The sequence below is a fragment of the Falco biarmicus genome, chromosome 16 (genome assembly GCF_023638135.1).
Source record: "Falco biarmicus isolate bFalBia1 chromosome 16, bFalBia1.pri, whole genome shotgun sequence".
NCBI classification, from domain to species: domain Eukaryota; kingdom Metazoa; phylum Chordata; class Aves; order Falconiformes; family Falconidae; genus Falco; species Falco biarmicus.
The window spans coordinates 2035916-2056099 of record NC_079303.1 but is presented as its reverse complement, the minus strand read 5'-3'; the positions used below and the strand labels follow the sequence as shown (position 1 = coordinate 2056099).

At 53.8% G+C, this 20184-nt stretch overlaps 1 protein-coding gene across 1 annotated transcript; it reads left to right on the top strand.

The window, feature by feature from the left end:
* The first annotated feature begins 9161 nt into the window (after positions 1 to 9161).
* KCNA2 (potassium voltage-gated channel subfamily A member 2) lies at positions 9162 to 19291 on the top strand. Its single transcript, XM_056361979.1, has 2 exons — positions 9162 to 9807; positions 10433 to 19291. Exon 2 carries the CDS (start codon positions 11705 to 11707, stop codon positions 13202 to 13204), a length of 1500 nt encoding a protein of 499 aa, XP_056217954.1. The 5' UTR covers positions 9162 to 9807; positions 10433 to 11704; the 3' UTR covers positions 13205 to 19291.
* Positions 19292 to 20184: the final 893 nt, after the last annotated feature.

The following is a 20184-nucleotide window of genomic DNA, read 5'->3' as shown; positions in this document are numbered from 1 at the left end:
CTTTGAGCTTCACCCAGAAGTGAACGTGGCCAAATAATGTCAGAGCTTGTTTTGGTTTGTTTTGTTGGGGTTTTTTTAGATGACCAGGTGTCTTAAAAATATTGAATTGAATAGTGAGAATGGAAAAAGTTAGGATTTTACACACCACCTTTAATCGGTAGCAGCTGTGATCGGTCTCACTCCTGCACAACCACAACCTTCGAGGAGAGGATCTCCAAGAGCAGCTGAAAACTGGAGACTTTTCTGGGTCCTTTTGCTTTTAAATCACCTGTTTCTGGTATTTGCGGATTTAATTTAAAAAAGTAAGGTGCACATTCCTGGTTGGGGGAAAACAGCTGGAGACAGTGAAGAGAGCAAAGCCGTGGCTCAGCCCAAACCCCAGCTGAGATTTGGGATGTGCGTGAGCAGTGGGGGCTGGAGCTGGTTCAGGATCAAAGGGGATAATGACAAATTATTAGAGAAGGTGCTAAAAACCCAAGATTGGATGGAGCTTTGAGCAACCTGGTCTAGTGGAAGGTGTCCCTGGCCGTGGCAGGGGGTTGGAATGAGATGCTCTTTAAGGTCCCTTCCAACCCCAAACCATTCTGTGATTCTGTGAATTTTACAAACCCCCTTGTTTGACCCCCGTTGGCCTCGGGAGGTCTGACAGGGCCACAGGAGTTCCTAGAAAAGCAGCACTGAGTGCTGGGACTGGTTGGGGTGGCTTTGTCTCTCTTTGCTCTCTAGGTTTGCTGTGAGCACCAGGTCTGCTGGCGAGGTTGAGCTGGATGGTGGATGACCCACGATGAGCAAAATCAGCTTCAGTGTGATTATTTCCCAGTTATCTCCAAGTAGCTGTACTGGGTGGGACCAAACTAGACCCCAGGCTGTGTTGGTGTCAGGGGCAGCTTAAAGGCTGCAGGACGGAGCCTCTCTGGTTCAGGGATGCTCACAGGGGGGTGGGTTTAGCAGCTCTTGGTGCTTCTCTCTCTGCCGTGACCTTGATTTCTGTATCAACTTCCCCAAGGGTGGTGGTGCCTCCCGCTGCAGGTTTCGGTTGGTGTGTGGTTAACAGGGGAGGTACTTCAGCATCCGCCAAAAACAGGATGTCGCAACGTTTGAGATGCAGACAGTGGCACGAATACCAGGGGAAGGACGGGCACAGGGACCGTGTGTGGCACAGGCCACCTGGCTTTGCTTGAAGCAAGCAGGAGACACCTTCTGCAGCCCCAGTGATGGGTGGGGGTGATGTTCCCATACCCAACCCATCACTGGGACCCAGGAGTGAACCTTGATTTGGGGTCCACACCCAGACCCCATGGGTCTTGCGGGGTTTCCAGCCCATACTTGGGGTGATAAATGCATGGAGACATTGCACCGAAGAGCTGCAGAGGGACTGGACGTGGTGACGACAGCAAATCACCCCCAAGCCGCCTTTTATTTACCAACCTGTTGTTTTTTTGGAGGGAGGAGCTGAGAGGCTCGCAGAGCCCAGGGCTGGCACAGTGTGACAGCAGGGTGGGTGTCTCACGCTTCATCTCCAGCGGTTACAAACAGCAGCAGGTAAATGGCCGTAACAGTGCTGGGTGTTTGGAGCCACACATGGAGCAAACACTGGTGCTGCCCGGGTTTGTGAGGTATAAATTAATCTTAAAATAAGGGTCTGGAGGAGCCTGGCTGCGGCAGGGCTGGTTTCTGCTCTTCTTTAGGCTGATATTTGGCTCACCTCCTCACCCAAGCATAGACATCCCCGCAGCAGGGATGCCGTGGTGGCATCCCTGCGCATCAGTGTGACATGTGCCATAAATCCTTCGCTTGGTGCCTGGAAATTTGCTGCTTGGAAATTTCCCTGGGTGCCATTTCCTTCTTGTGTTATGAAGCAATATTGATTAATCATTCCCTACTCACCATCTCACCACTACGCAGGATTTTAATGGCCTGTGTCGTATCCCAGAGCATTCAGCTCGTCCAACTGTGACTTTTCCAGGATGCTGCAGAGGGGCTGTTCCAGCTCGGAGTCAGGGTTCTGGGTATTCCCTCTCTCCCCAGACCTGCCTTGCTAAGCACACCTCGCATTAGATATTTCGCTTCCTATCTTTTGAACAGCTCTTGGTACCCAAAAGGATCTTCCTTTCTTTTCCAACCAGTGAGGCTGCATCCTTCTGCAAGGGTGGTTGGCCGTCCCTCTGCTGCCATATTCATCCATGGGATGGCTATCGTTTCCCACGTGGAAATCTCCTTTGCTTACCACCACCTGATCCTGGAAATTGGTTCCTATCAAATTTATTGATATAGCCTTGAATTTCTGCTACCCATGCTTCGTTGTCAGCACCTCGCCATGCTGGGCTGCAGGCAGCGCTGACCCCGGGGCCGCAGGCGCCGTTCCTGCCCTGCCTGCGCTTGGGAAGGGTGGAAGCAGGTGTCACCTCCTGCTCTCCTGGGTGTCCCGGTCTGAGCCACCTCTTGATTTATCCATCGGCGTGAACATGATGTGCACCAGCAACGTAGATGGGATGGAGACACCAACCGACAAACGTCGTTATGGGGGTGGCAGGTGCTTGGCTTTGGGGAGGGGGGGCAGAGGGGACCACGCTCTCCTTGTCTGTCCCAGATGATGGCCATCACGGCGTGGCTTGCTTGGCTGCATTTGGGCAACCTGTGTTTGTCCCAGCTGAGGGCTGAACAGGAGCCAAGGGGCTACGTGGGGCTCTGTGCCCTCTGTGGTTGCAGGGAAGGAAATATCCCCCTGGCTTCATGGGGTCGTGGAATCCCATAGGATGCTGCAAGGACGGTCATTCCCGAGGACACAGCTCGCAGAGCGGTGGGGATTTCGGATGCTCCCAGGACCTTCCTGCAGAACAGAAGCATTTCCTTTATACACCAACATTTCCACAGTCCCAGAGGAATTAAGTACAAATTAAGGGAACCACCAGGATGTGGACCACCGACCTGAGCAGGGATGAAGCTGAACCAAGTCACCAGCCACATGGGTGGTGCCACCACTCCTGTGGGTGCTCGGTGGCGGTGACAGCGCCGGTGGGTGCTGCTTGTCTGGGAAAGCATGAGCTGGGAGCAGAGGGTGGGGAGGGGGAGAAGGGGAAGCCGGAGCTAAAAATAGCTATTTTTGAACGAAGCGGATGAAAACCTCTTTGAAGAAGTGAGGGGAGAGGGGGAGGGTTTCCATGGAAACGGGGAAGTCTGTCTTTTCCCAAAAGAGGGGGTGGGAGATGAAGAAATAGTAAATACGGTAGAGAAATGACGGGGAAGAGGATGCTGCAAGTTGGTGGTGTCCCCCACGGATTGAGGGGACGGGGCTGTGGGGTCTCAGCGTGCCTGGGTCCCGCAGGGAGCTCTGACAGCTGCCTGTCCGTGTAGCCTTGGGCATGTCACCTGCTGTCCTCCCCCCTGTCACCTGCAGCCCTGTGGCTGTCACCTGCCCAAGTCAAGAGAAGGAACAGTGAGCTCAGGGAGATGCTTGTAGGGCCAGATCAGTGTCACCACAATGGGACATCTCCAGCCACTCCTGGCAGCTGGGCAGCGTGGTAAAATAATGAATTTCCTCCAAAAAACTTTGAGAAAGTGCACAAAATCTGGGATTTCTTTTTTCTTTTAGGAAATTTTCCACCGTGGCACGGACAGACCCTGCAGGGAAAGGAGCTGGGATGGGCAGCAGAGACATGGGGGTCTTGGCCAGTGAGTGAGGGGGCTTATGGCACGGTTGGGGGCCAAGTCGGAGTGGCCCGGCACGGCACGCCATTTGGCACGACTCCGAGTCTGGCACAATCCACAGTTTGGTGCAGCTCATGACTTGGCATGGTTCACAACCTGGCACGGCCGTGGGGCTGGCGTGCCCCATAACCTGGCCCAGCTCAGGATTTGGCCCAGTGGGCTGGGCTCAGCGGTGGTTTGTGCTGTGCCATGCAGTGCCATCTCGTGGCTGAAGCCACCACGGTGCCACCGTGCCCACAGTGCCACCGTGCCCAAAACTGCCCTGGTGCCCACGCCACCGAGCCGTGGGGAAGGCGCTCCCTGGCCCGAGCATCCCCACTGGCTGCATCTCCCCCCTGCAGAATCTCCGCACGGGAGGAAGAGAAGAGACGAATCATCCTCTCAAACCCCTGTTCCTCCTGGCATGTTTGCAGTCCTCCTGCTCCCCGGGGAGGGATGAACATCTGGGGTGGTGGGAACATCTCAGCCCACTCCGTGGCTCAGCTCTGACTGTCAGCAGCTCTTAACCCCCACCCAGCACCAGCAGACACTTGGGCTGAGACCCACGGGGTCTAAAAAGAGCCTCTGCGGGGCCGCTTGTCCCATTTGTGCCGTGGTGGGAGATGCTGTCACCCTGGTCATCACCTGCACGGGGAACCAGCCCCAAAACTGATGGCTAAAAGCAGTTGTGCCCCGTTAGGGCAGCGCAGAGGGGACCCTGAGGTCACCTAAATGCTCCCCCAAGGCAAAGGCAATCTGCCCACAGGTACTGGCTGTCCCCACTGGAGGCTTCTCCCCTTATTCTTCTCCTTCCTAAGCTCAACAACAAGAAGCTTTCAGCTCTTGGCCCTATTTCCCTGCTTGCTGGTGAGCATCACCCTCCTGGAGCTGGAGGAGGAGGGATGCTCCATGGGGCAGATGGGCAGGGAGTGGGGCAGAGCAGAGGATGGTGAATCATCACCAACCAAACGAGGTGCTCCTCGCCTCTCCTCTCCTTGGGGTCACGGGAGCAGCCCTGGCTGGGCAAAGCGGGCGTTGGGTTGGCGTCTTGAATAAAGGCGCTTTTGGACCCCTGGAGCGACTCTGCTCTCTCGGTCCCTTTGGGGCAGGAGGACTGGAAGGACAGAGGGGCACGGCTGGGTCCCCTCGGTGAGGAGGGGGACACAGGGGCTCGGCTGACCCCTTCGATACAGCCCCAGCCCCGCGGAGGGATGGGGGGGCTTTATCCACGGGTGATGCACAGGCTTGCGAGCTGGTGGGCTTTCTTTCCAGAGCTGAAAGCACTCGCGCCTGGCTGGAAGGAGGCTATTGATTCCTTTTCTGTTTGTTAATTTGGCTTGTCCTGTCTTTTTTGTTTGTGCAAGTGAAATAAAGCGGCTTTGAGAGCCTTTTAACCGGCGCTGCTGGAGCAGCCCAGGCAGGAGGCAGCTTTCCAGGGCCGGTGCTCCCCCTGCGCCAGCCCGGCACTGGGTCCATTAGCCGTCCTGGAGCGAGCAGCAGCCTGGCATGAAATAATTGGCAATCATCTCGCTGAGCTCCAAAGAACTGAAGTTCTTTACTGTCTTTCAGTCGAGGTAAATTACTTTTATTTTCAATGAATGGTGCCCAGCTCCTCTCCAGACCGCCTGTCCAGGCTGGTGGAGAATCTTTGGAGGCAAAGATGTTGCAACTCAGCAGTCTTGACCGAATGAGAATTCAGATTGGTACCCAAAGGAGCTATTTTAAAAATCATCAGATATTTTATTATGAATACCACCTTGGAGAAATAGAGAGGCAGAATGTATTTAATCTTAACTTTGCAGGCAGGCGATGTTTGCTGGTTTCCCTTTGGCTTTCCCAAGGGACCAGGAGAAACCCCAGCATCGCTTTGTGCTCCTTTCCCGTGTCACCCTGGGCAAATCCACGAACCCTCCCCTGTCTCCCCAGGTGGGGGGAGCTGCTCTGACCTGTCTCACCACGGTATTTTGGGATTCACCAGCAGCATCTGCTATGGAAGAGCAAGTCCTGCTCTGTGAGTCTGTGTCATTTTGTTCCCCAGCTGTCTTCATTTTTAGATGCCATGCCACTGCATCAGGGTCACCTACATATCTTAGCGTCCCCTCCTTTTGCCACCAGGCACTGAGACATGGGTGCTGGGGGGCCAGGAGCTCGGTCCTCTGATGTAGGCAGCGGGTGGGAGGTCGGGTGCTTTCACTGGAGGGTGACTCACAGCCCTGGGAACTCGCTTACAGCTTTCACAGCTCCTCAAATGACAGGGAGCCCAGTTATTTCAACCCCTTCAGCTGGAAAACCATGGCTTGGATGGAGATGAGGGCTCAGCACCCTGCCCCATCCACGCCCTCTCTGCTTGGCACCATGGCCAAAACCATGGTCCAACTTGGCTCTTCCTCCTGGCACAGCTGCTGGTGTCTGCTCCAGCCTTCAAATTCCCTCTGGCTTTGCAGAAGGTGGCACAGGGTCCCCAGGAGGGTCGCTACAGGGAGATGCCATCACCTGAGGCTGTGCAGGATGTGTGAAGGTGGTGGGACAGGGTCTGTCCTCCCTGGGAGGGAGTGAGGAGCAGCTGGGTTTACACAAGTGCCCGTCCGAGGTGTCCTGAGCAATGTGGTGTGGGGCTGGCTGTGGGTCCTGCTTTGCAATGTGACACAGAGACTTGAGTCCAGCTGTCCTGGATGAGGCCAGTCCGGGGGACAACCCTGCCCTGTGGGTTTCATCCATGTCCCTACAGCACCACGTCACGGAGCATCTCCCAAACCCACCACTGGCAGGCTACGGGGCGGGGGGAAAGGGAAAAAAGTGCACATTTTTGATTTTTGGTTGGATGGTTGGCTGCAAGGCCACAAACAGAGGGTCTGAACAGCCTTTGGGGGCTTCCTGGGAAATAAAAGCAGTAAAGCAAGGGAAGCTCTTCTGCTTCCTGGTGGGACCTGGCCACTGGCTCTCCTGGTGCCTGGGATATCCTCACTCCGGGTGGCTTTCCCAGGGCCACACGCATGCAGACGGGGTAAGGTTTCCAGTTTGGGTGACTATAAAGTCCATTTTGAGAAGAGAAATAATCCAGAAGGGACTTATTTTTTAATGCTAATATTGATGCAAAGACATCGGCTGGTGAAATCCGTGTAAAACAGACAAGTGGGTGCAGTGCATCAGCTCGTCTAGTTCTCGGAAAGGCTGGGTTACGTCTGGAGTTGTCAGCGTGGCTGAGGGAGGCAAGTGCAGACACACAGACTATAATAATAGCTCCACAATTAGGATAGTAAATCAGGAGAGTGTCACTCAATTCAGAGAAATTCCCCTGGTTTGCTAGAGACGGGGTTTTGGCTCTTTGTAAGGAGCTGGTGCTGTTTCTATGAAAAATCCCCCCAGTTTTGCAAAACCTTCGCAAGGCGGCAGCAGGAATAACAAGTTGGAAATTCAGCTTCACTCGAATTGTTCCCTGCCCGGCCTTAGTTTCTGCATATTGCATAAGAATTTGCCTTGGGGAAATAATTTGCTGGATTCAACCTACCCTGCTATGGCAGATCTGCCTTCAGAAAAGGCAGAAATGATGCGGATGAGATCACCCCCCTTCACCCAGGGCAGCCTCCTGTCCGGCTGGATGCGAGCGGTAAGGAAGCCCATTCACAGCAGGGAGCCAAGGATTCCCAATTTTCCTGTGGGGTTTGAAATTCATTTTCAATCTTGGGATCGAGCTGGGGCTCGAGGAAATGGCTTTGTGTTTCAAGATGGAGAGGTGTGTTGGGAGGAGCAGTGGGCAAGAGCATCCCCCTCACCCCCCCCAGTGCTGCTCCCACTCTCCGGCTCTGTGCATCCCGCTGCTCCTGGCACCTCAGGGAGCTCGGGTCACACGGTTTAGACCTACCATGTCCCCACGTCCCCCTGGATGCCTGGGCGTTCCACTTAGCACTGATTTTCTTGGGTATTCAGCGTGGTCCATGCCCTCCCATCCCACCTCGGGTTCTTGTCCCTGGGGCGACCGCTGTCGGCACCGGCAGCTCCTTGCAAATTTGACCCCTGGGAATAGGAATATTTCCCATTGCCTCCTCCAGCCCTCGTGTCTGCTGGGTGCCAGGCGCCTTGCAGGACTTGTTGCTGCCCCGATGCTTTTTGTGGGGCCACAGGGTAATTGCAGAGCAGTCCAAGCCAAAGCATCTCCCTCGTGGCCTAAGACAGGGATTGATCCACGGGTTTTGTATGGCAAGTTTGTAGGAGCTTGGCCATCTCCCTCCTCTGGGCATGGGAGATCCCTCCTTATGGGGAGAGGTCAGTAAGTGTGAAGTGATATAAAATTATTGCAATTTACATCCTCATCCCAGGCAAGAGCAGAGCAGCATGGTCCCTGTGACTCCGATCCTGCCCCATTTCCTTCCCCAAAGCTGCATGGAGCTGGTGGCTCCCCATCCTCCAGATCTCCCTGAGCAGATCCAGGCTATTACCGAGAATATGGCATGGATCGGAGCCGCATGGTAAAGCAGCATCACGTATCCAGGGATATGATTATTTCCCAGTGGTTGAAATCTAGGTCTCTTGCTTGGGAGGAGGGAGGCAGGAGGGGTGGGGTGGGGGGAAGATGCTCATATTAGTCTTATGAATATTCATGGGGAAGCTCTGCTGCCTTCGGAGGGGTTGACTCCAGGGGTACGAGTTTTGGGGGCCGTAGGTGCGAGGTGCTGGCGGCGGCACGGAGCGGAGCGGCTGCTTGTGCATTCGCCGCATGCCTGACTGCAGAGCCAATTGTGAGTTGGTGCCTTTTTCTCTTCCCCCCCTGCCTTGCATCCTTCCCCCCACCCCACCCCTGCTCTCCCCCCTGCCGCCCTGCTTCAACACAGCCTGGCCATACACCCTGCAAGCGGGGGGGGGGTCCCTGGTTGAGTGGCAAACGCGACCTTGTCCTTGACACCCCTCCGAAATGCAGGCACGGCTCCTGCCTGCAGCCCTCTGTGCAGGCAGGGGGAAAACTGGGGGTCTTTGGGCAACCCCCCTCCTTTATGGTCCCTCCCCAGCCCCCCAATCTGCATGAATTAACCCCCAAGATGCTTGGGGGGGGGGGGGGGCGATGGGGAGCAAGTAGGAGAAACTGAGTGCTGGGATGTGTGATGTCAACTGGGCTGATGCTGTAACCATCTCCGAGAAGCACTGAGCATCACCGCTTGGGTTGGGGCTGGGAGGAAGGAGCCTAGAGCTCAACCAAATACAAATCAACATGTTAAAAAAAAATTAAAATTAATAAAAAAGTAAATCTCTGCGCTGTTAAACAAACCTGGGGTGTTTTGGGAAGGGAGAAAGGGGAGGAGAGAGTGTATGGGCAGGAGAAAAACTTTATTTAGGAAAAAAAAAATATTGAAGGTTGGTTGATTTTTGGTGAAATGGGGGTCTGTGGCTGCCACATATTTTTTTGCAGCAGCAGAAAGATGGTGTTTGTGGTGGTTTAGTGTGATGCTCAGAGGAGCCAGGGAAGGTCAAATCCAGCTGAACTCCTCAGCGGGTCGCTGGGGAGCAAGCGGTGGGGGGAAAATGCAGGAAAAGGAGAAAAACTGGGACAAATGCAACCTCCTCTCCTGTGGGCCTGGCAGAAAAGGGTTAAGCGAAGCGGTTGAATGCTGCAAGCCTTGTCAGGGTTGTACTATTTTTTCTAGTGCATAAGGAGAAGGGAGAGGAGGGTTGCACGGAAAAGGGAAATTTCCAAGAAAAGAGGGATCTGCGGCAATATCTGCACCTTGGGGGATGAAGAGAGGAACCAACAGGCATAAATGGCCTGGAGACGGCTGAAATCTTTGCCGAGGAGATTGGGACCGCGGGGTTATTTTCCACCTGCCTCCCCTACCCGGTTCTGTAATCCTGGCTCAAAGTAGACAAGTCGAGTTGGAGCTGAAGAAGGGAGGTTAGAGGGTTTTTTGGGGTTTTTTTTTTTCTCTTTGGGAGGGAAAAAAAAAAAAGGAAAAAAATGAGAGGTTGGTTGGACCTCTCTGGGTTGAGCATCTCCATGGTGTGAGGCAATGCAGGATGATGTAAATGAGCACTCGTTAGGAGCGGGGATGCTGACGACCTGGCACCAACCGGGGACCAGAACCTCAACATCCCCATGAGAGATTTTGCCCACCGGAGTGGAATCCCCACAGGGTGGGTCGGATGGGGGGGAGGTGGGGGCAGCTTTTGGGAGGATGGGGAGGGTGGATGCAGGTCGCGTGGGTCCCACGGTTGGGCCCACAATACTCGGGGGGCTCCTCGGAGCCATCTGGGGGGGCAGGTGGCCTTGCAGAGGGGGGGTGGGGGTGGGGGGAGGGCAGAGAGGGGACCGGCGGGGGGGGTCAGTCTCGTGGCTGCAGCCAGAGCCTCCTGAATCCCCCCGGAAGATGATGCGATGGCGTGGGCGCTGCGCCCACTGGGTACCACCGGCTGCTCGGCGCTGGTGGGAACCCACCGCGGCTTTGCAGAACCTCAACGGCCCGGGAGGGGGGGGCTGCGTCGTTCCCCCCCTCCCCTTTGCCTGGCACCGGCTCCCACGGGCAGCACGGCCCCGTGGCGCTGAGCGAGAGCAGAGGGAGATGGGGCTCTGGTTTTTTCCGCCGTGCCGCTAGCGCGCTCTCGCCCTCCTCTCTGTTGCAGTGCAGGTTGGCCAGGCAGCGGGCAACCAGCTCGCGGGGAGGAAAAAAAAAGAAAAGGGGGGTGCCGGGGGGCGCTGGGGCTTTGCAGATGCTCCTTTCGAGCCCCCAGCAGCTTGTTACCTTCTCGGTGTTTTTTCCAGGCGATGCCACACCTCCCGAGGACACTGGGGACATCGGGTTTTGCTGAGCTTAGCATCTTTTCGCCGGCGTACCGAAAGCATCAGACAGACGCTCGTCTGCCCTGAAGTGCAGATCTGCAACAGCTACCGAGAAGACCCTGTCTCTCTGTCTCTCTGTCTCTCTTTCTCTCTCTCCAGTCCAAACCATTACAAGACCTGACTTCCACCATCTGGGAATCTAAGCCCTTTTATGTCCCTTCTCCTTTTTCTACGATGACTCACCATTATTTTTAACTTTGAAGAGAGAGGAAATTATGGGGATCTTGGAAGCCTGTATTTCTCTCTAGGATTTCCCCAGGGTCAGATAATCGGTGTTACTAAGAGACACTAAGATTTGGCTTCTCCAGGTAATGTGATTTGTTTTCTGTGTGCCATGGTGGTTTGCAGAGGATGACAGGAGCCGGGACACCAGCGAGGAGGGGGACTGCGGTGGTCCGCGGGGCAGCTCGCACCAGCGGCTCCGGCTTCGGATTCGGCAGGCAGGGAGGGCAGCATGTGGCCTGGCCACTTTCTGGCCAGGGAAGAGAGGATGGGGAAGGTGTGGAACTGAAATCCAGAGTCAGAGCTTTCCTAGAGGGTAGATTGCCTGAGATCGCACGGTTAAATGTTAACCCTTAGCTGCATGCCTGGAACTGAGCTGAGCCTGCTCTGCCTCTCCCCTCGACACGCTAGGGCCGGAGGGGGGGATTTTTCATCCTTCCTTTCTCTTCCCTTCCCCCTCTTTTCTTCTTGTTTTTTAAATCGGGATTTTTATTTTTAGCCAAAAAAAAAACCCAAACAAAAAAACCCCACAAGTCCCGCTTTGCCCGGGCCAGTTTTTCCACACTGGTTTGGACTAGGGGACGGTTCCTCAGGTGTTTTCTCTCTTCCACCTCATGGGTTTAGATGGGAGTTGTTGAACTCTGTCCCAAGGAAGGCAAATTCCCCCCCCCCAGGAAGGGGATAGACACGCTAGTGAAGAGACCTGCTCTCCTCCCCCCAACTTTATTTCATCTCTCTCTTTCTCAGCAGGGGCGATTTTCTTTCCTTTTTTTTTTTTTTTTTTTTTTTTTTTTTTTTAAATTTTTTTTATTTTCTCTTTTTTCTTTTATCTCATCCCTTCGCCTTTTCATGAGACACTTCCAAACCTACGTACCTGTCCTTCTGCAGGATAGTAGCCCTGCCCTGAATCCGATCCCACCACCACTGGGCCCTGGGAAGAGTTTAGCCTAAGGATTTCTTTTAAACCCCAATATGACAGTTGCTACTGGAGATCCTGCAGACGAAGCTGCAGCTCTTCCCGGTCACCCGCAGGACACGTATAACCCTGAGACCGACCATGAATGCTGCGAGAGGGTGGTCATTAATATTTCGGGTCTACGCTTTGAGACGCAGCTCAAGACGCTAGCCCAGTTTCCCGAGACCTTGCTAGGGGATCCTAAAAAGAGGATGAGGTATTTTGACCCGCTCCGGAATGAGTATTTTTTTGATCGGAACAGACCCAGCTTCGATGCGATTTTGTACTATTACCAGTCCGGTGGGAGGTTGCGGAGGCCGGTTAACGTGCCCTTAGATATCTTCTCGGAAGAGATTCGTTTCTATGAACTGGGGGAAGAAGCGATGGAGATGTTTCGGGAGGATGAAGGCTACATCAAAGAAGAGGAGCGGCCGTTGCCTGAGAACGAGTTTCAGAGACAAGTGTGGCTGCTCTTTGAGTACCCCGAGAGCTCAGGACCTGCCAGGATTATAGCTATTGTCTCCGTCATGGTGATTTTAATCTCTATCGTCAGCTTTTGCCTGGAAACGTTGCCCATTTTTCGGGATGAGAACGAAGACATGCACGGCAGCGGGCTGAGCCACCCCCCCTACTCCAACAGCAGCATGGGGTACCAGCAGTCCACCTCTTTCACAGACCCCTTCTTCATCGTGGAGACGCTCTGCATCATCTGGTTCTCCTTTGAGTTCTTGGTGAGGTTTTTCGCCTGCCCCAGCAAGGCTGGGTTTTTTACCAACATCATGAACATTATAGACATTGTGGCCATCATTCCCTATTTCATCACCTTAGGGACGGAGCTGGCCGAGAAGCCAGAGGATGGTCAGCAAGGCCAGCAAGCCATGTCCTTGGCCATCCTCCGAGTCATCCGCTTGGTGCGGGTCTTCAGGATCTTCAAGCTCTCCCGGCACTCCAAGGGGCTGCAGATCCTGGGGCAGACTCTCAAGGCCAGCATGCGGGAGCTGGGCCTCTTGATATTTTTCCTCTTCATCGGTGTCATCCTCTTCTCCAGCGCCGTCTACTTTGCCGAGGCTGATGAGAGCGAGTCCCAGTTCCCGAGCATCCCCGATGCCTTCTGGTGGGCTGTGGTTTCCATGACGACTGTTGGCTACGGAGACATGGTCCCCACGACCATCGGGGGGAAAATAGTGGGTTCCTTGTGTGCCATCGCTGGCGTATTAACGATTGCCTTACCAGTGCCCGTCATAGTGTCTAACTTCAATTACTTCTACCACCGGGAGACGGAGGGAGAGGAGCAGGCTCAATATTTGCAAGTAACCAGCTGCCCAAAGATCCCCTCTTCCCCTGACCTAAAGAAAAGCAGAAGTGCCTCTACTATTAGTAAGTCTGATTATATGGAGATTCAGGAAGGCGTAAACAATAGCAATGAGGATTTTAGGGAGGAGAACTTGAAGACAGCCAATTGCACCCTAGCTAACACAAACTATGTGAATATCACCAAAATGCTAACCGATGTCTAGTCGCTAAAATCTAGTAACGTGTTTAAAGCTGAAGTGGAACAATTGCAGATATTGAGTGCTGCTCTGCATTGTAGTTAATACAGTATTTTCTACGGTGTATATTTGGTTCTGCATGGGAAGCAATAGCTGTGTAAGTGACTTTTAACCTTTGATTTCCACACTGAATAAGCGTTCATGCAAAAAAAACCAAACAAACAACCCGCCCCAAACCATTTCGTTTCCCTTCTCCCATCCCAGGCTTGTGGGTTTCCAAAGATACGGAGCGGTTGGGCATTTCGAGCAACAGGATGGGGATGCAGGGGGCAGCTCCCGGCCGTCCCGGGGTACCACGAACGCCGGTCCCCGGCCTGCGGAGCTGGGTGACAGTCCGTCACAGGCGTGGGGAACGGCTGGGAAAGGTGGGGCAGAACTGAATGAAGGGAAGAGGCAGTTGTGTGTCCCGGTTGCCTGAAGGCTCGGCTTTCCGCCCCGGGAATGCCAAGTGCGAACGCATCGCCCAGGCTCATGTTTCATAACTGAAAATGCTGCATGCTGCAATAGTTTCAGCCACTGCAGTATGCCAGTGTGAGGCCCAGGGGAGGGATAATTAGTATGACGGCACATTATTTATTAAGTCTTAAATTTTCTACGCTAGGCATCGGGAGGGACGAGTAAATAAATCAAGCGCTTGGATTTTATTTATTTATTTAGATGACAATTCCATCACTAATATTTTCCAGGATCACCAAAGACACCTCCACTGACACATCGAAAATGAGTTGGAAAAAGCATCTTTTTTTTATATCTATATATAAAACTGGAGCAACTATGCTGTGGCCTATAATATATTTATGCTGCAGTGAAATTTAACCAGTAATACACAGTACAGCTGCATGGATATTTGTTGCATGAATCTGAATATTTAATACACACACAAATATATATTTTCTTAGTAGACTATACAGTATTCATGTTTATAGTGTTTATAGATCCTCCGGTGGCTCGAAGGAGATTCATGGGAGTTAAAAAATCTCCATTATATTTAAAAACTGGATGGGGAAGGCACATGCTGACAACAGTTTGATAGATAACAAGGCAAAGCCTGAGTGTCCGAGCGTCCAGACACAAGAGCCAAGTAATGCAAGCCAGGGAAGGTGAGCTGAAAGTGAAACACCTGCACTCATTATGGGGCGAGTAATTAGTCATTAATCTTGGTGTCATGAGCAGAAAGCACCGTGGGTCAGAGAAGGCACGAGGAGCAGGTGGAATAGCAGGTACCAGCTCTCCTGACTTGTTTGTTCAGCAATTTTCAGCTGTTTCCCGTATAATTATCGTGTGTGTGTGTATAGATATTTAGAGAGCGACACTAGGGCCGAATCCTCAGCAAATGTGAGCGCTTGGAGCACTGGGGGGGCTCCCGGTTCAGGGGTGCCGGGATGGTGGGACATGGGCTGGAGCAGGATGCCCTGGCCCGCAGCACCCATGGGACAACCAGGGCAGGGTGCGTTTTGGGCTGAAAACCTCCTTTTCAACCACACAGAGGCTCAGGGCTGGTGGTTTATTCCTTTATGGTGGAAAGGGCACGTGCTGAGGGGGGGGCTGGATCCGTGCTGGCACCTCTGAGCCTTTGCTTTGCGTTCTTCCAGGATTTTTAGGAGGGGTGAGGCGAGGTGCAGAGACCTTGAGGTTATCTCTGCTTCTTCTTCATCCCCGGTGTTATTTGGGGATAGGTGGGACCTGTTGGTCCAGGGGGATCTCATCCGCTTTCCCCATCCCCGTCTGGTTTTCCTTGTGTTTCCCCCGCCGTTGCTGACAATCCCCAGGGATGGACGTCCCGTTCCTCTGCCGGGTCGGGGGAAGAGGGATGCAAACCTCTTCCAAGGTCTTGGTCAGGCAAAGCCTCCCCGGGGTGCAGGATGGGGTTCAGCAGCCGGTTGAGTTGGGGTGTATTTGGGTTGGCGTGGGGCACGGGCAGCGCTGCACTGCTGCGGTGGTGGGAACCGCACGGCCGAGCACCCAAGGGATGTCCCTCAGACCCGTCCTGAGCTCAGAGAGGGGAACCACACTAATAACAATAAAATAAACGGTGCTAGCGTATTCTACAGCAATGGTTTAAAATGCTGCTTTAGGGACGGATCCACCTCTTGTGCCGACATGGCTCCACTCGGCCAGGTGGAATCACTCCTCACTTTTATTTTATTGATTGATTCAGGCCTAGCTATAATTAACACCAAGTGTCCACAATTAGTGCATGAGAATCCTGGCTTCTGCTTGGTGCAGAGGACCAGCAGCATCAATGCATTGGGTCTCAAAGGTGCTCAGCACCACACAGCCTGGGGCCCCCGGCCTGTCTTTAGTTACATCTCGTTATATTAGGAACCCTCTGCTCCCTCTTTGCTGCTGCAGCTCTGAAATGGGAGCCCCTGAAACCCGTTAATGTGTTATATACACACACAAAAAAGAAGCAACGCAACTGAAAGCAATAAATTTCTGCTTCTGAAGCTCATCCCGTCGAAGGGGATGGGGCTGGAGGGAGTCACCGGCTTGGGCACCATTCCCAGGGCAGTCAGCCAGTTTCCATCGATCCGGCTCGCGGTGGGTCCGTGGGGACGTGAGCTTGCACGGGGAAGCTGCCTGATGCACCAGGATGCTGATGCACCAGGATGCTGCCCGCTCACCCGTGGGTGCCCCTGGCACCAGTGGTCCCATCCATGGGGTGTGGGAAGCACCGAGCGCGGGTTGCTGCGGGGTTTTGGGGGGATGCTGGCACACAGTGAGACTTTGTGAAGGGTTCGGTTGTTTAATGCCCATGGGCTTCGGGTGATTTTGGTGGTGGTGGTGGGGATTACCAAAGTATTGGGCGCATCTTGGGAGCATGAGCACGGCTGTGGTTTGGGGAGAAGGACGGTGACGGGTTTATTGGGAGGTGTTGTTCTGGGCACGGTGTCCCTCTGGGCTTTCTGAGGCTGGACAGGAGGGGAGAGTGGATCCGTGAGCAGGATCAGGCCCATCCAAACCCGCTCAGGTCCCAGCTGCCTTGGGAAACCCCAGAGCTGCATTGCAGGGACAAACGGGGCCAAGGAGTAAAAGGCCACGTTCCTCCCGTCATCACCAATGTGAGCTGGCATCTGTCCCCATGGCAGGGGTCAGCACGGCCGCTCCCTCCCTCGGGACAGACCCTGCACCTCTCGCACTGACCCAGGCAGATGTTCCTGGGGAAGACCAGCCTTGGTGGGAGCGTGTCTCTGGGCTGCCCTTGGCACGGCGTTTGGGAAATAGGGAAAACCTGGATAAGTGCTCAGATGTTTAGTATGGGGCAAACAAGGTCCACGGGGGCCGTGGGCTGGAAGCGAAGCATCAGGCTGCACAAGGGTCCAGGTTTCTCCACTGCACAGAGAAATGGTTCCCCTAAAGCTTTTAATGGGATTTGTGCCTGCAGGTCGGAGCTCTAGTGCTATTTCTAGCTTTGCTTCTGACTCACTGATGTGATCTTGAACCAGTTTTTCAGGAGGAGACTGTGATTTTTTTGGGAAAAAAGAAATATGGTTTTATTTTTTTCTTGAGGAATTTGGTTTGAAACTCTGGGCCCCTTTCTGTGGAGATGCTGAGCATCCCAAACTCCCCTTGACTCTGAAAGGTGCAAAAATGAGCTGCAAAGTGGCTCAGACTGAGGATGCTAAATCAGGGACCAAGGAAGGGGAAGGTCCTACCATCCTCGTCGGATTTCATCGGGCCACCTAACGTAGGTACTCTGGTTCCTCTCCTCCTCCCATGGAGGTGTTTGCCTCTCTCCAGGCGGGGGATGGAGGACTGAAGCTCTCTGGTTTGTGGAGATGCTCCTGGGTTGGTACCCAGAAGGGACAGCACCTGTATTTTGGTTTTACCCTTTGTGCTTTGTGTTTTGGAGAGATGGAAAGTGGTGGTTACAGCACGGGTTGTCTTCTAGGACCCAACCACGTGCCCAAGCCTGCAGGCAACCCATCAGCCCTTTAATATCTTCCAAAATCTCTGCTAAGGGCAATGGGGTGAGGCTCGTGTACCAGCTGGATGCCAGCAAGCGATTAGGGCTGCTAGGAAAAAATTATCTGTGTGGGGGAAAGTGTTTAGTTGGGAAAACTAATCTCTGCGGTGACGTTTTGTGTCCAGGTCCTACAGATTTGAATACTGAGCTATACGACGAAAAGGATCTCTAGATTGGCGTTATGAGAGTGTAGCATGTGGGTGTGTAAATATGGACATATTTATGCGTAAATACACAGAAGGAGAGAAGAAGACAGAGGAGGAGGAAGTATTTCAGGAAGGGCCTTGCTTTGTTATCAGATAATTCCTGGGTCAGCCCTTGAAATTGCTGCCAAAGTCTTGTAGCTTTTCCAGAACTTGCAACACTCTCAGGGACGGGCCCAAGCCAAGGAGATGCGAATCTGGCCTGGGAAGTGGGAGCATCCCGAGGGGCAAGCAGCGTTCGGCTCCGTGCACCCCTCTGCAAACCAGCAGATCTGCAGCATCTCTGTTCCCGATCCCAGATCCCCGGGCTGGTGGCTGTGGCTGTGCAGGGAAAGCCCAGCAGAAGCCGAAGGGATTTGTTTGCGGTGCAGGCGCTGTGCTGCACTCGGGGGTTTTCGACTGGTTGGATTTTAGATCCCTTTGAACCACGCGGGCTTGTGGTCCCAGGGTGGTGGTGAGAAGCATCTCCTTGTTTTGGAGCCGGGGTGGGTTTATATCAAGGTCTACATCCATGGAAGGCCTGGAAGGGGGGGTCCCAGGGGTTTCTCCTGTCAGTAGGAGCTGCTCAGTGTGCTGCTAGGGTGGAAGAGGCTGAGGAAAGAAGGAGTCAGCCCCAAACCTTTTCGTTTTGTACCCAAAAAAAGGCTGTGGCTCCCTCCTTGCACCCCTGGCAGCATTTGACCTCCTCCGCATCTAGCACATCCCTCAGTCCATCCCCTTGGGGGGCAGCTGCTCCCCTCTGCCAGGAGCCCTGGGGGAGGGACAAGGGTCCCCTCCGTGCACCAGCCACCATCCTGCCCCTGGCCAAAGCACTGGCCTCCCCCAGCCCCCGGGTGAATGGTGTGCCTCGGTCTCCTCGTGGTGTTACTGCATTTGGCTGCCCCAGTATCATCCCCCCTTCTCAGAACTGGGCGCTGGGCTCCTGCCTCGTCCCATCGTGGGGGGAGATGAACCAGCCTCCGGTAGTGTAAACCGTCCCTGGGAGCTCAGTGCTGATTTACACCCAGGGGCAAGATCCCCCAGCCCAGTTGTACGTGATGAGAGGAAAATTCCTTATCCATGTTTCTCCTCCGGCGAGGGGGAAGTGGGGGGGGTTGGCTTCTAGGAGCTGCTGGACATGGTATAACCACACAAGGTCCACGCACGTGGACACTCGCGGGGACCACGTTCCCCTCCCCAGCCCTGCCCGTCCTGAGCTTGGGGGTCAGTCAGTCTTTTGGACTTTGGTTTTATTTTGAAAAAAATTAATTTGTTTAATTTCTTTTAATTTTCTGCCGCCTAGAAGACTGTAATTATCTATTTGCACTTGCTCCCTTGTTGCTTGAGATTGCGCTCTTGTCCTCCAATGTCACACGCCGAAGCGCAAGGGGGGAAAAAAATGGGTATTGGATCCACCCCGCGTGCGATGCCGAATTTGAGCGAATCGATAGGGAGAGGAAATCCAAGAAGGACTCATCCTAAGGATGCTGGAACTGAACCTTTTGTTTCCATGGTTACGGGAGAAATGGGACCGGGAATGGAGAGAGGCCTATAAACTGTTCAAGGAGGACTCGTGGGAATTTCAAGTCATTTAACCATGCGTTTGCTAGACACAAATTTAGACACCAGCTGTATCCGAATTGCACAGTGTGTATAGACGTGACTGCTCTTATTGACGATGTGGGGGTGTCCCGGGGGTTGGGTGGGTAAGGGGCTGAGGGGCACCCCCGTCAATAAGGCTGACCGTTGTATATAGGTATATAGATCTGTGTACATACGTATTCCAAATGAGCATTTGCTGTCTGGTTTATCATGAGTGTATATAATTTATTCTTCACAGAGTATCACGATTTTTGTAAATATCAGCACTAATTAAGAGAAAATAAATATGTATATTATTGAGGAGTTATTTTGATATCGGTTCTGTGGCGGGTGGGGAAGAAAAAGACAAGCAGCTATATTTTGGGTAGTCTGGGTATTTTTTTGCTGTACGTGTCAACCTGCTGGGAGAAAAAGGAGCAGCCTGAACTGTGGGAAATTCAGTTTGTGCTCCACCACCAGCCAGTCGGCGAGGGCTGCTGGGGGGGGGGGGGGGGAAACCCCTTGGGAGGAGCTGGTGGCTCTCGGTGGTGGGCACTGGTGAGGACAAACATGCTACGTGGTGTGTATGGGACACCCCCCTCTGTGGGATTTGCTCCAAAAAATATCTCTGGCAGCAACACAGGCGAGGGGAAGGGGCTGGAGCCAGGGTCAAGGACATGGTCCCCATTGTTCTCCACTCCACCAATTTGGATATTGGCTACATCCCTGCAGGTAACGGGCATGGGAGGTGCTGGGGGACAAACCTGCTCTTGGGAAAGCCTGGGGAGGACCCGCTGGGTACCCGTTTCAGCTGGCATCTTGGAAGAGGGAGAGGCAAATGGGCAGGGACGGCACTAGTAGCCCATCCTCTGTGGGGCTGCAAACCTCGTGTCCCCAGAGGTGCCTCCCAGCAGGGAACGGGGACGGGCTCCCCGGGGTGGCTTCAGCTCTTCTGGCAGAGCCACGGTTGGGGTGCTCCATCCCCAGGGAGAACTGTGGCTGTGTTTCCTCTTGCTGTTTGGTCTTGTCCTACGAGTCTCTCGGGGCAGGGTGGGCGTCGGGGGCACTGGGTATGTGTGCTTCGGGGGTTTTCCTTTCGCTTGGTGGCTTTGACAGGCGGCGGTGCAGCTCTGGGCTTCTCTTCTTGCAGGGCAGAGCCAGGGTAGCCCATCTACTCCGTGCTCATGGGATGGAGAGCGAAAGGTAAGAGGAGGAGA

Excerpts from the sequence above, each read along its gene's own strand:
- KCNA2 (XM_056361979.1), top strand. The coding sequence starts at position 11,705 with ATGACAGTTGCTACTGGAGATCCTGCAGACGAAGCTGCAGCTCTTCCC.